General features: G+C 47.4%; 1 protein-coding gene and 1 pseudogene across 1 annotated transcript; one reads left to right on the forward strand and one right to left on the reverse strand.

The window, feature by feature from the left end:
* Positions 1-2,030: 2,030 nt before the first annotated feature.
* On the reverse strand, positions 2,031-11,462 carry LPAR5 (lysophosphatidic acid receptor 5). The gene is made up of 3 exons (XM_065742222.1): positions 11,353-11,462; positions 10,054-10,319; positions 2,031-3,496 (listed from the first exon to the last, which is right to left on the reverse strand). Exon 3 carries the CDS (start codon positions 3,366-3,368, stop codon positions 2,256-2,258), a length of 1,113 nt encoding a protein of 370 aa, XP_065598294.1. The 5' UTR covers positions 3,369-3,496; positions 10,054-10,319; positions 11,353-11,462; the 3' UTR covers positions 2,031-2,255.
* Positions 11,463-13,203: 1,741 nt separating this feature from the next.
* Positions 13,204-15,854, forward strand: LOC136051425 (protein Wnt-4-like; annotated as a pseudogene).
* Positions 15,855-16,220: the final 366 nt, after the last annotated feature.

The raw sequence follows: 16,220 nt of genomic DNA on the forward strand, positions 1-16,220 counted from the left end.
TTCTCAGACAGCCAAACTCAGAAACGTACACATTGCATGCGGCATGGCCAGCCGCCTTCTTTATTGCTAAATTATTTGATAAGATCCATTAAAAGATTGGCTTTTCAGTTATTTATAATTTTGTCAAAATATTTGAGCTAAAATTTCCTCTGCTGGAGGTGGTATATTTATAAAATGTTCCAGGTAAAAATAGTTCAGCTATTTTCAGAATGAAGCTACAAGAGAAGATGATGTTTTCCTGTGTTCTTTCTGTGTCTGGGGGCACGCTTTAGCTTCAGCAGGTGAGCAGCCTCCTTCAGAGGAGAGCATTGGCCACCTGATAGTTTACTCATACATGGTAAACTCGAAGGTTCTGAGCGATCTCTGTTCAGCCTAGCTCTGGGGAGCACAGTGCCTCTGTAAGGAGGCCAGCTGCAGAAGGATGCCAGGAGGTGCTGCACAAGAATGGCCTTATCACTGTGGGCTTGCCTTGCACTCACTGGCCTGAGGCTGACCCTGGTGACTGCTCCAGGCCTGATGCCAGTGCTGACTCACTGACTTCTCAGGATGACCTTGGATCTGCCTTGTCACCAGGGCAGGTCTGCAATCTGTATCCTTTGCTGAGCACAGCTGCTGTCACCATACCCACCCCGATTGCCCTGTTTGGGTGCAGTGTGCTCCTGTGCCTGGTTCTTGGCTGCCCTTCGCTAGGGAGCAGCTAGCCCTTGCTGTCCCATCTCCTGCTGGGTGGGCGAGAGGAAGGGGGACATATACTGCTCTAGCACAAATGAATCAGATTAGGTCTGCCAGAGTATGAGCGCACAGATGTGCATCCTCTCCATTTTCACTGTGGCACGTGTGATTCATATTTGCACGACAAACCCTTGATTTTCAAACCAAAAGTACCTGCTGCCCCCGTAGCCCTCCTCCACTGCACCTCTCAGACTCCATTAAACGTCCTTCACCTGTAGGTGTATTTCAGGGCTGGTGATGCATATGCTGAGAGGAGATGTGTAGCCAACTGGCCCATTTTACGTTGCTCCCAGCTCAGTCTGTAGAACAAGTATCCCTTGGAGAGGGTCAGCATCTATATCTGCTGCTACAGGATCAGTTGCAACAGGGTAGGTGGGTCTTCAAGGGAGACTGGCAAGGTCTCTGTGCATTCTAAAGTGTAGTGTAATTCAAAATCATGATGCATGTCAATACCTTTTTATCCTCCAGGAGTCACAAGCCAGGGACTTGAAACGTGGTTCAGATAGCTAATTCAGAAGGTGGCCTAAGAATATGGACTTAACTGTGAACAACACTTCTCACCAGCCTCCCCAATAATTCCTTTAACTCTTTAAAACAACAGCAACAACAACAAAACCCTAACTCCATATATACAGCAACAAACCAGCTCTGGGATGATCTGAGCTCTGCTGGAAGCCAAAGAGAGGCTCAGCTGCAGTGCAGGTGGGAAGGCACTTCAGAAATGCCAGCAGTATTGGTATTTTCCTTTTTTTGGAGCCATTGTGAATGCTGACTGTATTCTCAAGTGTGCTAGTGTTCCCCAAGCTCTTTTGCTTGAGATAAATTTGTAGCCACTGTGCTGCATCTGTGTGCACAAAGCTACACAATCACATTTGATGAACCTACTAAACATTGCTTTGCTAAGGTCTGTGACTTACTGTGCAGTTAGGGATCTACTTTCTGCAAGAGCAGTAAATACTCAGCTATTCTCCTTGACCTCAAGAGTTAATAAAATCTTCAAGTCTGTTGGAATATTTGACACTTATTTAGGTGCCCTAAACTAGACTTAAGACTTAAATTGAGGCATCAAGTTAAACAACAAGAGTAACAAAAACCCACCAGAGTTTCTCTCAGTCTTTACTATTAAATTAACTCTGTTAGCAAAGGGTATCATACCTGTGTTCTGAGTATTCCTCAAACCTTTTTATATTGAAGTGCACCAAGGAAGATCAAAGATCAAGTAAAGATCAACTTGCCATAGGAGCCTATGCTGACCAGACCTAGACACAATATGCTTGTTTCAAGCACTTGTTCCCCACCATGTTTCCTGTATTGAAAGAGTCAAGCTGGGGCCATGTCATCAGTGTACCTGTGTTTATTGAAAACAACTTTTCATCCTTCAGCTTTGTATCATCACATTCACCCACGTACAGCCTGCCATGCTTGCTCAGTTTGCTAAGTAACCCTGAGCTGTTTTTCACAGCCTTGATGTAATTATTGAATGGGCCACTCTGAAACTCAGCAATGCTGGGAGCTTTCTGTGGTTAAATTTCTGAGTCCTCAATAGGACCATTCAAAAATATTGCAGTAGGAAGTGCTGGCACAGATTCACTGGGACAGGGAAAGTTTTCAGATGGTAACTGCTTTGCTGCTGAAGCAGCACGATTTCGGGTTGACTTTTGTTCCGCAACCTGACTCCTAATCATCCCTGTATCTGAGTGCCAGGTTTGTCCACGCCGCATTTTCTTAAAGGTGTTACGGAAACCTTCAGTGCTGAAGTAGTAGATCAGGGGGTCCAGTGTGCAGTTCATACTGGCCAACATCATTGTCACAATTAGCACCTCACGCACGGAGGCCTGCATTTGCTTCTCAACATCAATCACCCTGGCCTTTATCAAACCATATACAGCCAGGGTAGTGTTGTAGGGCACAAAGAATATGACAAAGATGACCAGATTGACCGAGAGGAGACGAACTGTCTTCTGCTGCCGTAGTGTCTTTGGCTGTCTGGCCTTACAGAGCTCCCGAAAGATCTGAATGGAGCAGTATGTCACAGAGCTCAGAGGTAGGAGAAAACCCAGGATTTCAGCCAGGACAACTAGAGGGAAGAGGTTTTTCTGCCACATGTCATCACTAAAGCTTTCAAAGCACAGATAAGTAGTCTGGTTCTGTGACTCACAGTGGTTTTGTTTGTGGACTATAGCTGTGGGGATGGAGCCCATGAGGATTGCAACCCAGACCACCAGGCAAAGGAGCCTGGCCACCTTGGGACGCCGCAGGTGTCGCCAGCGAAGTGGGTGCACAATGGCAATGTAGCGATCCAGGTTGATGCACATGAGAAAGATGCAGCTACCATACATGTTGATCTGAAAGACAGAGCCAGAGACCTGGCACAGGGTGTTGCCAAAGGGCCACTCATGGTTGAAGTAGTAGTAGAGTCGCAGTGGCAGAGGGAGAGTGAAGGTGAGGTCACTCACAGCCAGATTGAACATGTAGATCATTACCACTGATTTCAGGCGCAGGTAGCGAATAAATATCCACAGGGCCATCACATTCAGCATCAAGCCTGTGATGAATATCAGAACGTAGCCAGGCAGGAGAAGTTTGTGGTAGAAGCTGTAATCCTTGCATGGCTGAGACACATTGGCAGTTGACATACCCAACAGGGATGAAGAGAGATCTCAGTGGGATGGCTGAGGCAGCTGGAGAGCTAAGGAGGCCCAAAGAAAGGCATTGAGAGAAGTCATTCCTCTCAAGGAGGCTACAGACAGGTTGCTCTCTTCATCTGCAGAAAGAAAAGTTTAAGTTGGAAGGAGAAATCTTCTTTAAGATCAAAATCTAACCACGTTGTCTTCTGTTGCAATAACTCATAAAGAAACAAAAAGACTAAGAAAATGAACAGTAGAAAAGCAAGTGATTAAATGGTAGAATACAGAAAACAGACAACAGATTCTGTTGTACAGAATCATGCACATGCCTCAGAAAATGCACATTGATTTGATTACTGATGTGAGGGGGAAGGGAAGGGGGAAGGGGGAGGGTAAGGGGGAAGGGGGAGGGTAAGAGGGAGGGTAAGAGGGAGGGTAAGGGGGAAGGGAAGGGAAGGGAAGGGAAGGGAAGGGAAGGGAAGGGAAGGGAAGGGAAGGGAAGGGAAGGGAAGGGAAGGGAAGGGAAGGGAAGGGAAGGGAAGGGAAGGGAAGGGAAGGGAAGGGAAGGGAAGGGAAGGGAAGGGAAGGGAAGGGAAGGGAAGGGAAGGGAAGGGAAGGGAAGGGAAGGGAAGGGAAGGGAAGGGAAGGGAAGGGAAGGGAAGGGAAGGGAAGGGAAGGGAAGGGAAGGAAAGGAAAGGAAAGGAAAGGAAAGGAAAGGAAAGGAAAGGAAAGGAAAGGAAAGGAAAGGAAAGGAAAGGAAAGGAAAGGAAAGGAAAGGAAAGGAAAGGAAAGGAAAGGAAAGGAAAGGAAAGGAAAGGAAAGGAAAGGAAAGGAAAGGAAAGGAAAGGAAAGGAAAAGAAAGGAAAAGAAAGGAAAAGAAAGGAAAAGAAAGGAAAAGAAAGGAAAGGAAAGGAAGAGAGCAAACACTGAGGGAAAAATGCTGGTGATCTGGAACTTAGAAGGTAATAAAAACTTCACAGTAATTTTGCATCAGAAAAACAGGACTTTGTACATCCATTGCAGATAAAAAGAATGACACTGCTATTAGACTTGACTCCACCCTAGTTCGCTTATGTGAAATAACCCATGTAAATCTGAATCCCAGCTAAGGGCTTGACCAAAATGAATGTACAGTAATGGATAGATGCAGAGGGCCAGGAAAATCTAGAAATACAACTCATTTTTTCTAGGAACATGAGTGCAAATGGAACTAGGACATTCATCTCAGTTCCTTCCTCAGAGTTGTCATCACAGAATAACACAACATTGGCAACAGTTCTTAAAGATCTCTGCAGCTCCTTTGGTGTGCTCTCCTGCATGGTACCAGCAGTGTCTACTACAAGAGCTAATGTAGAGAGTATTTTATCTCAAAAGGAAATGTAGAATTTATTTGATCTAGAGGAAAAATTTGCATAAGTATTACTGTGAGACGAAGCTACTCAGAACCTTGACAGTCATGTCAGATATTCTGAATGGCATAGTGAGATTATGCTAGAGGGAGGATCTATTAAAAATAGAAGAAGCATGTGCAGGTCTCATAGGCAGGAACTTAATTGCCAGACTCATTCTGGTGCCTATATGTTAGACAATTGAAACACTAACATGAATGAGCACAAGAATAGTTATCAATTTGCTTGACATCCTTTTGTGTCATTGCACAGGTCCACCACCAAGCCAGATTTCTTAGAGGAACTTCTACTGGATTGTTAAGATACACTGAATGGCTTTCACCTTTCTTTAAAAATGATTGAGAGTTTTATGTGAAGACTTGCTGAAGTTTGGAGTATAAAATGATCCAACAAGAAAAGGCAAATACGCTAGAATTATTGGTTTTCAGTAAAATTATTAGATGCCTCAAAAACTCAAACTTGAGGAAGACATGCCAGCTTTTGCTAGAGCGAAACCTATGATGATTGCAGACTGAATAGGTTGGAGAGTGTCTTTGTCCTGATTGAGACAGACCGAGTGAGACTGAGGCTCTTTGAGAAAACATACCCTGCTCCAGTACCTGTGCCCAGACCAGCCAGCCATATGAAGGCAACTTGTCTGCATAGACAAACCATTTTTGTCAGCTGTTCTTCAAGAAACACCTCTAGACAATGCAATATATGAGTATAGTCCACAGTATGTGAGATCAGAGGCCTATCTACAATGACTATTCTGTCTCAAATAATGGATGATGGAGTAATGTAAGAATGGTGCAGTCACATAGTGATACTCCCTCAAAGTTTTCTTCTTGTTTCCAACAAACTTTAGCCCAGTGATTTCCTGAGCCAGAGGTGAAATGTTTGTATTCTATAGCTCATATTCATTATTTTCTCCAGTTGTTTTTTGAAACCATATACAATTTATAATCAACAACATCTAGTGACAGGAGTGCCAAGGATTTCCACAGCTTAATTACATCGCATATGGAGAACCACCTTCTTGTACCGATTTTGAATCCCACCAGTTAGATTCTGTTCCTAGTTTAAGTACTAGAAGAAGTGAAAAAATATATCCTCAGTCACTTCCACCTTATCACTGATGATTTTGTAAACCACCATACTTCCTCTCAGTGACCTTTTCTTGAGATTAAAAGGTCCTAGCTTTCTTAGTTGTTCCTCACAGACAAGTCATTCTGTACATTTTAATGTCCTTCTTTCCCTACTCAGAGCCTTTCCTCTTCTGTTACAGACCTCATAAGGCTTGCGGTGAGTAGCTCAAACTGTGCTCACATAAAGTTCAAGATGTCCATGACCTGAGCTGGGTAAGAACAGACCTCACACACAAGGAACAATGGTCAGTTTAGATAGCTTTTTCTCATCACTCAGCTAGATGAAATTTCACCTGTTAAAAATTTTAGGCCAGTCACTCTTTTTCTAATCTCTGCAGTTCCTCTCAGCCACACTCATGTTTTCTAACTGTATAATTTTACGCCTTCAACAGATTTGTTATTTCATTATTTACCTTTCATGAATAAATCAAACAGCCCAAGCCCCATCACAGGTGTTTTAAAACTCCACTGCAAAAACTGATCATCTACCCTCATTTTCCATTCTGTGTTTTCAGCAAATTTCGTCTACCTTGAAACATTTTCTCAAGCACCATTCATGAGATTCATTCATCCTTTTGGATATCCACTGTCCCTGTTCTTGCCATCTCAAACTACTCCATTAGGACCACGAGGCACAGCATCTCCTTACAAAAGTGTTGACTCATCCTCCATAATTAGTTATAACTGAATGCCTATTAATATTTTGCCCCCTTTGTTACAACTTCTACTAATTTTGTTCAGTTCAGATATCAGACTGCCTGGTCTAAAGTGCCTCAAAAGCCTTTTCTCAAGTTGTGTCTGCTAGTGACTCTCTAAAAGCAATTTTAACCAGGAGTTTCTGCACCACAGTTAGTCAGCTCTTTTACCCTTCAGTTGTTTTTGGACCACTAGGGTAAGAGGCATATGGTTTCAGAGATTTAATAAATGCTTATTTCATTTTACTGCATTATAATCCTTAACAGCATTTTGCTCACAGACAGTCCTTTGATAGATTTCACCTCAAGGAACATTTCAGCCATGGAAATCTCCCAGATTTTCCTGTCATGAACACTAGTGCAATAAATCTGTTTGGTTTTCTACTTGCCATCACCTTTTCCTTTTTCTGAGTGGTCTTTCTTTATGTATTAGCCCTTAAGCCTTTGAAATACCAGATAGCAGAGTTCTGAACCAGTAGCATGAAAAACAGATTTCTTTTAGTTTTTTTTCCTTTTCTTTCCTGTGGGTGGGTGGAAGCACAGCAGCAAGAATCCATGAACTGAGCTTTACTAGAGACTAATGCTGATGTTATTAAAGATAAGGTGATAGTCTCAAATTTGACGTAATAGATACTGTAATCAGTGTCAGAGCCCCAACACAAGATGCAATTTCCCTTTGGAAAAGAGGAAGCTGTGGGAGCAGTTTCTCTGCACCCAGAGCTCTGGAGGTATTGTTTTGACTGCTCATCACTGAAGAGGAAATCTCCTGATATAGGATGCTGGTGGTAGGGAGGCAGAAGCACTGGAACTGGTTCAATTGTTGGTTAAAGTTTCAAAAGCCACATTAACTGTGGATATCTCTAAAAGAGCCTCAGGTACTCATTGCAATACATAAAAGTTGCTGAGTGGACTCAAGTCATCAGCTGTGCATTGAGGCAATGGTTTCACAACATAAACAAGCAATAGAAGAAAAGCAACCAAAGAGATCCTTTGGCTCCGGTGTTCTGCTACAGAAATCATCCACGTGATAAGATGCTCAAAATCCTGAAGGAATTTCCTACTTGGCATCTGACCTTAGGTGTCCTTTGAGATGGAGGAAGCATCTTTTTACCTCACAGTGCAAATTGGTGTGGACCCTGAAGGCCGCCGACAGCCTTTCACCCAGTAGAAACAGAAAAGAGTGATTCAAACTGCAGAGACACCTCTTCCTGTCACACTCAGGCAGAAACTGAATTAATTGCTCATGTTCTTGCTCTAGTAGGGGGCAGGGGAAATGACGTGGACATGCAAGCAAGCATGCACATGCAGTAAGAAAATTCTGCAAGGGAGGAGGAGCTGAAGAAGCTAGTAGGAAAGAAGAACACTGGTGAGGGAGGATGAGCTGCAGGTAGAGGTGTGAGATAAGGGCAATGCTGTGTGAAGGGAGGGGAGAACATGATGATGAAGGGCTGTTAAACAAGCTGGAAACCAGTTAAAGGGAATGTGTTGCAACCCCCTTCCATATACACCTTCCTGTGAACACCCCACAGGGACCACAGTCAGCCATGTGCCTCCTCTGAGTGTTCAGGAGCTGCTCAGGGCCCTGGTTGGTGTCAGGTGCTCCCAATGGCTTTGGGACAGGCTGCTCTGTGTTGTCTGCTGGGCACCAGCAGAAGATGAGCCACAAGTCAGTCCCAAGGCAGGCACCTCTTGTCAGAGTCTATTCCTATCACTAGCTATGTAAGAGAAGAGGCTGTCCTCCACCTCACCACAGTATTCTTTCATGCAGTTGTAGAGAGCGGTAAGGCCAACCCTGAAACTCCTCTTCTCCAGAATGAACAGTCTCAGCTCTCTCAGCCACTCCCCATTAGACTCTGCGCCATCTTCATTGCCCTTCTCTAGACACACACCATGGCTTCAATGTCTTGTGGTGAGGGGCCCAAATCTGAACACAGTCCTCAAGGTGAGGCCTCACTAGAGCTCAGTACAGAGGTATGATCACTTCCGCAGTCCTTCTGGCTACATTGCTTCTGGTACCAGCCAGGATGTGGTTTGCCTTCTTAGCCTCCTTGGCACACTGCTAGCTCATGTTCAGCCAGCTGTCAACTAGCACTTGCAAGTTCTATTCCTCTACACTGGTCTTCCAGCCATTCTGCCTCAAGCCTGTAGTGTTTCCTGGGGTTGTTGTGGCCAAAGTACAGGACCCAGTACTTGGTCTTGTTGAACTTCATCCCTTTGGCCTCAGCCTATCGATCCAGCCTGTCCAGATCCCTCTGTAGGGCTTTCCTACCCCCAGGCAGATTGGCATGTCCTTCCAACTTGGTATCATCTGCAAACTTACTGAGGGTACACTCAGTCCCCTCATCCAAATCATCAATAAAGGTGTTAAACAGGTTGGGTCCCAGTACCAACACCCAAGGAACACTACTCATGACCAGTTACCAGCTGGATTTAACTCATTTCACCACTATTCTTTGGGCCCAGCCATCCAATCAGTTCTTTACCTTTTCCGTACCTGTCCAAACCACAGGCTATGAGCTTTGCCAATAACTTTTACCCCAGCCTTTCTTCACAGAAGAGGCACTCCAGCCCTTTGGTCATCTTTGTGGCCCTCTTCTGGACCTGGCTCAACAGCTCTGCATCTTTATTGTCCTGAGGGACCAAGGTTGGATGAAGTAATCCATAGTCATGAGAGCAGAATAGAGTTATGTGTGGGGCAGGAAGATGAGGTGAAAGAAGAGAAGTAGAAAAGTCTCACCAGGCATGCCACAAGGTTAAAGTTTATGGGAGTGATTTGTCATGTAATCCCTCGGGCACCCTGGAGTTGCCTGTGGATACAGGCAAAGAACACAACATTGAGTGGCAAAAGAGTAGAGTGGTGCAGATGAGAACACAAATTACACAAGCTGGTTTTGTAGATCTGCTGCCAAGAGGAAATAAAAAGGAATGTGCTTGACTTCAAAAAATAACCCACATAATTTTGCATTAGAAATTGAAGTATGCTTTTTGTAAATGATTATGAATATTTATGAATGATTTTGACTTGCTCTGGGTGCTATCTAAGCCTTAATTTTCACCTTTTTTTTTTTTCTAAATATGAAATTAGATTATTGTGGTGATTAGTCATGGAGGCTAGGATTCAAGATTGAACTCACACCTATGTATACAACCCATGAGATTGGGTCGTGCTGGCACTGCAGCTCTCCAGAGGTATCATCCATCCTCTCCTCCTAAGGGTCTGTGGAAGAGGACTTCCAATGCAGGCAACATGACAAGCAAGCTCTGTAGACTCCCCACACTCTTTGCATTGCAAGACCCCAAGGAAGCCTGTGTTTCAATGAACGCTGGGATTTGCCTCTTGATTCACCATGTGACTGTAGAGGTGTAGAGGACTCCCTGATGCCCTGTGGTCACCTGTGTCAGCATTATCTCATGTCCCGAGATCTGTTCCATCCAGCTCACAAGATGCCTCTGTCCCACTTACCTCTCTGTAGAAGAAAAGCCGAGGGTGTGTGTGGGCTTGGTGTCTGATCATTTCTGCCACAGCAAAGGTTTTTGGTTCATTTGGGCATCAGGAAAGCAGCTTGAATCACAATAGGAGCGGGCAGGCTCTTGAGGCACTTGCTTATCCAAATCACGACTGTCCCTGCTGCACCACAGCTGGCTCTACGTCTGCAAGCTGCAGCTCATCTCTCTCACTTCCTGACACACTTCATTCCGGCCACAAAGCGTGAACTTTGAAGCATGGTCCTATGACAGCAAACGCAATTGTGAAAGAGCAACACCCAGGTGCACTCACAGCTGAGGAGGCATGTGCTTGCTCAGAATGCCAGATGCTTGTTCTTCTTTGCTCTTATGCTAACACGGCCACATCCACAACTGACAGGGAAAAAGCAAAACATCCCCTTCCCTACAGTATTGCTGGACGGAAGTTTGAAGTGAAATATGAGAAGTGAGAGCCTGAGCATTCATACAAAGCTGTGAGTGGCAGGGACCCAAAATAACCCAGCTCTGCAGGGGTGTCAGCATCTGCAGAAGGCAGACTATGAGCATCCCTGTCCTCAGAAGGTGCAGGAGGCACGGTGCTAGCAGAGCATGAAGATTGGAGTAGCAGGACACTGGGAACTCTGTACTGCCCAGCACAGCTGCTTCCTGGTGACCTGCTTTTGCTTTGCAAGTCCTAGCACACCTGGAAGAGAATGGAAGTGGTGGGACACTCCCCACCCACCACGTCCCTCCCCAGGACAGCTGCTGCCTGCTATCCCGAGACAAGGAGCCGTGCCCATGGGCTCACAGCTCATCCGCCTGTGGGCTGTCACAGCCTGTGTTTGACTTTCTCATACCCTGTGCCCCTTGTTCTGCCCCATTTAGGGAGCGGCGCAATGAGGGACATATATCTTTCTGCTGCTTGTAAACTCTCAGAGGGTACACTGGCACCCAAAATGCTGATCTCACCCTGCTTTAGCGACTCTCTCTTTCAAGCAGACCCCTTTCTCACTTTCTTGTTGCTGGGATTTTTGTTCTCATGGCTGTTTGCTCTTTGCAGTTCCTGCCAAGGCTCTGGTACCAAGAAAGGCTTGCAAATAACTGGGGTGAGGGCTTCCCCCTTTTAAAAAGTCCCTACTGCTGTCTGCAGGGCCTATCCCCTCCCTTATTCCCCTCACTGCTTGCACATGCACGTCTGAGCTTGATAGCCCAGGCTTTACCACGTGTGTCAGAAGAGGCCTCACCCTGTGGGCCTGTGCACCCCCACAGCATCCCCCACCCCACAGGGACCACTCACCTCAGTGGCTCTCACATGCTGTGAACACCTTGCTTCTGTGCCCAGCTGCCTCTTGGGGGCTCGGCTTACAGGGGAAAGAGGGTACCCCGTCTTTCCCCATTGCAGCCCAGCTGACAGCAGGTAGGACCAGATTTCCGGGACATGCGTTGGGAGGCTACACCCTGGTGCTGCAGATCCCAACATGCCTGACACTCTGCCACACTGGCTCCAGAAGGCAGGTGCAGGGACCAAAGTGAAGCTGGAAGGACAAGCAGAGAAATGGAAAGCTTCATTGCAGCTGCTTGGTTTTGAGGGGATGGCAGAGCACAAATGCTCTTCAGACCTCACTGTGCCAACCACATACTAGGTGGTATCAGAAGTAGTGCACTCAGCAGGAACAGGGAGGTGATTGCTCCCCTGTACTGAGCTCTGGTGAGGCCTCACCTTGAGGACTGTGTTCAGTTTTGGGCCCCTCACTAGAAGGAAAATATTGAGGGCATGGAGTGTGTCCAGTGAAGGGCAATGAAGCTGGTGAGGGGTCTGGAGCACAAGTCTTATTGGGAATGGCTGAGGGAGCTGGGATTGTTCAGACTGGAGAAGAGGATGCTCAGGGGTGACCTTATTGCTCTCTACAACTGCATGAAAGCACATTGTGGTGAGGTGGAGGATAGCTTCTTCTCCTACCTAACTAGTGATAGGAATAGAGGGAATGGCCCCAAGTTGTGCCAGGAGAAGTTCAGCTTGGATATTAGGAAAATTTCTTCTCTGAAAGGGTTGTCAGGCATTGGAACAGGCTTCCCAGGGACTCAACCATCCCTTGGGGCTTTCAGAGAAAGGGACAATGTTGCACTGGGTGATATAGTTTAGTGTATGGTGGTGGTGGGTGGATGGTTGGAATAGATGATCATAGTGGTCTTTCCAACCTTTATGGTTCTATGTGGGCACAGAGAGGAGGTGGAAGAAGCAAAAAAAGGCCAGATCCACAGTCTCACTTTCTGAATGATTCTGAGAGGAAAAGCAGAAATCTGGGCATGCGTGATAATTTTTACATTCCTGAGCCACCAGCACAGCTGGAACTGGCCTGGTGAGGTAACAGCAGTCTTTGCCCCATGGTAGCACAACCCACACATCCTACTGAAAAGAGGAGCAGCCATCACACTATGCCTCGCTGGGAGAAGGGCAGAGAACCTGTCTTGCTGCTGTGAGGGGCTTGAAGGGAGACCTGTCAGAGTTAAGAAAGCAAATGGGCTGAGTATGTTTGCTATGAGGGCTGCAGGATACAGAAGAGTGTCCGGCCTGGAGGAGTCAGATGAGGGAGTGTCAGCAAGGACAGCAGTGGTGCTGAGGGCGGCAGTAGGTCTTCCTGATTCTGCCCCCAGGGAATGACACAGCTGGGAGACGGTGGCTACCAGGAGGCTGGGTGAAAACGTTTCAATGAGCTGGTGTCTTTAGCATCAGCTGCCTGATGCTGCCTGGTTTCTCTTGTATGTAAATCTTCTTCTGCTTGCTGCCGCCAAAGTGACTTGTCTACAGAGAAAGATGACCAGATCACCTGCCTGTAGAATATTAGAGACTAGAACTCAGGCACTGACACCACCCCAGCCATGTGAGCTCCTCAGGAAGGATACTCACTCCAGAGCCCCAGCTCAGAGCTCTCCCATAGCTCTACCATTACTGTAGGGGACAGTACTGTGTCAGCACACTCAATCCAGCAGCTTTCTGTGGGCCACTTGGTCTCTGATGCTGGTAGGCACAGCAGGGCAAGCTACAGTCATCACCTGGGACAGGGGCTACCCAGTCTGTGCAGTGCTGTGAAGGATGAGATTCAGGCTGCTTCTTGGTGGCCGAAGGCAGAGTTTGGCCAGGGCCAGGATGGAGTTGGTTTGGCTATGTGTGATGCTGATTCCAGTGAAACATGTCCTTGCTGTGACCTGGTTGTAAGTACACTTTGCACTCATACTATCTGGATTGAAAAGTCACCTGGGGAGGTGCTGTCTGCAAAGAAACAGGCAGATATGTAAAAAAAGGGTGGGAGAAGAAACCTAGGCAACACAAATGCAATGTGTGACAGGGAGAATCTCTGGGAGGATGAAGGGAGAGGGGCAGTGACACCAAAGAGTTACAGATAGGGGAGCAGGAATATCCAGTTTGGCACAGAGGAGGGTGCACATCCCCCTTCTGCTCATTTTTGTTCTGAAGTAAGGCTGTAGAAGACTAATCCTCTGCCATCCTGCCCCACAAGTACCACACCAAGCAGATGTCCCTGCAGGGGTCCCTCTGGGACCGTGGTGACTCCACAGCTTTGGCAGTGTGGATGGAGAAGCAGGTCTGAGTCTGCTGGCAGCAGGTGGAATCCATGGAGGTGGTGAAGTGAGGAACTAAGCTGGCTGCTGAGGAATGTCAGCATCAGTTTCACCAGTGGAACTGTTCCATTCTGCAGGGGCTGCAAGCCTTTGACAACACTGCTATCCAAGCTCAGCAGGACTGACCAGTGGGTACCAGTGGGGCTGTCATGAGATCCATTAAAAGAACAAGCATGTCTCATTGATGCACATGGAGTGCCTTTTTCCACATGATAACAGAGTTGCTAACACAGCAAACATTAAACGGTAAGCATGTGCTACTACAAGTATATATATATATATATATATATATTTTTTTTTTTTTCTAAACTTCATCAATTGCCCAGGCTTGGATCTTAGGTTCTGTCTGGACTACTCTGATGTCAGCTCTGCATACTGGCAGAGCTTGCCTCCACCCCTGCCACCAGCCCAGCCCAGCCCCGCCCCCCAAGCTCCACTGTCAGATACTTAACTTCTCAATAGCATATGGGTCCCAGGAGCTGAGGGTGCCACAGGCTGAGCCAAAAACACATGGAGAGCAGTCTTTTTTTCTGGCTCTAGACCTTGAGGACCATGGCACTGGGTGAACACCCTGATGCCGATTTCTCCTGAGCAGACTCCATCTGAATGCATCCATCATGCATGTAGTAACAGTCTCTCCTGCTGCATCCCACCAATGCCTTCCCCCTCTCCACAACCAAGTGCAGAGCTCAGCAGCTTGGTGTCTTTACTCACTTTGTTTCAGGCAGGTGGGAGGCTGCCTTCATTCATGTCATCTCCTCAGTGGGCGTTGCCTTTGCTGTGACTCATGCCTGCTGCCATGGGGAGCTGGAGAAATTGTGGCTGCGACCACAAGATCCAAGGACTCAATCCTGAATGTGATGGAGGAGTCCAGAGGCAGAGAGTGGGTGGGAGAGGACAAGGTCCATGGGAGAGGATCGCCAGGGGAAGAGAGGCAACATTTTGCTTCTGGCATTCCTCCCAGGGCTTTTCACCCTTCCTCTTATGGCTACTTGCTCCCAGCAGGTTCCCAGTAGCTAGGCTGCTCTGATCACTTCTCTTATGGGATTGCTTTTTCCCTTTGTGGACAACCCTGAGAGGAGACATGGTGTCTCCTCGAGTCATGCCCTCATGAATCTGGACAATTTACCTTCCTCCCTACCTCATTAGGCAGGGAGGAAGGTAAAGGCAGGAACAAGAGCTTGGAAGCAAGCCCAGCTTCTGGAGCTTCAATTTGGCTGGGCAGAGCTTTGTCAGTCCCTTATCCAGAGTAGCAATCTGGGGAATCCATGAGCTCACAGAGCAGGTTTGTGTCCCTTCCCTTCCCTTCCCTTCCCTTCCCTTCCCTTCCCTTCCCTCTCCTCTCCTCCCTTTTTCCCATCCCCTCCCCTTTTGTTTAGTCTCACTCTCCAGCTCCTGATGTCCCCATTCTGGCCTCGTGGGAAGGCCGTAGGGGAGCAGCTGTTGCTTGGAGCCCACAGTAACAGGTGCCCCACAGGTTGTCCCAGGCAGCTGGCTTCTGCTCCCCAGTCCTCCTGGTCCACATGAAGGTGGAGTGCAAGTGCTGTGGCATGTCCTGCAGGTATGCACTTGCTGAAAGGTCATACTCCCTTCAGCAAGGTGGGCAGTGTCCTGAACAGGAGAAGTTTGAGGGGGCAGTAGAGGTTCACCCCCCAATGAGTCCATTCCTGCAAGCTGCTGGTGCCCAAGAGCAATCATTTCAAGCCCTACACAGCTCATGAGCTGGTTTACCTGTTGGTCAGCCCATACTTTTGCAACTGGGAGCTCTGCTGTGGGGTCTTTGCACTTCTGGCCACCAGTGCAAATGGACATCTGCAGCCATGGATGACTGAGAGCTTCTGTGCTGTGGCAGGGGATTCCACACTGCCCAGGCTGAGGTGGTGGAGCAGTGCAGCTGCAAGTTTTGCCGGTGCCGCTCAGCCAAGTGCAAGCAGTGCTGGCACCTGGTGGAGGTGCACAGCTGCTGCAGGTGGGGTGGTGATGCTGGATGGAGTCCATGAAGACGACAGCCCAGAGAGACCCACTGGGTGCGGGGAAACAGGGAAAGGTGTAGGGGAAGCCTGCTCCCTGTTTGACACTCTGTCTCTGGCCTCCTTGGGCTTCTTGTGGTTTTGTTTTCCATACAGAGAGTTGGAGGACATGGGCCCCAGAAACCTTTAAACCTTTGAAATAAAGCAGCTGAGAAAGAAAGCAAAGTGTCTACATGAACCCCTTCCTCACAAACTGTGTTCAGGACCTGCAGGGCACCTGGCTTTTTTCCTTCTGGAGTTGGCAAGGTGTGAGGAGGCCTCATCCTCAGAATCTCATCACCCACGCCATGTGTGCTGCAGTGAGAGCCACGAGTGATGTGCATGGGCAGGTGGAGAGCCACCTCGGACATGAGGGGTCGCTGTGGATGCAACAGTGACAGAAGCAGAGAGAAAGGAGCAAATTAGGTTTGTGGGCTTTTTATAAAATATGATTCAGCATTAGTGATTGATATGAGCCTGCAGGGCCAGGAAGGCTAAGTGTTGCTGGGGATTTCAT

This window comes from Cyrtonyx montezumae, unplaced genomic scaffold, assembly GCF_038088225.1.
Source record: "Cyrtonyx montezumae isolate F1298 unplaced genomic scaffold, pur_monq_1.0 scaffold_3, whole genome shotgun sequence".
Taxonomy (NCBI): domain Eukaryota; kingdom Metazoa; phylum Chordata; class Aves; order Galliformes; family Odontophoridae; genus Cyrtonyx; species Cyrtonyx montezumae.

Coding starts and splice junctions, on each gene's coding strand:
- LPAR5 (XM_065742222.1), bottom strand. CDS start 3,368: ATGTCAACTGCCAATGTGTCTCAGCCATGCAAGGATTACAGCTTCTAC.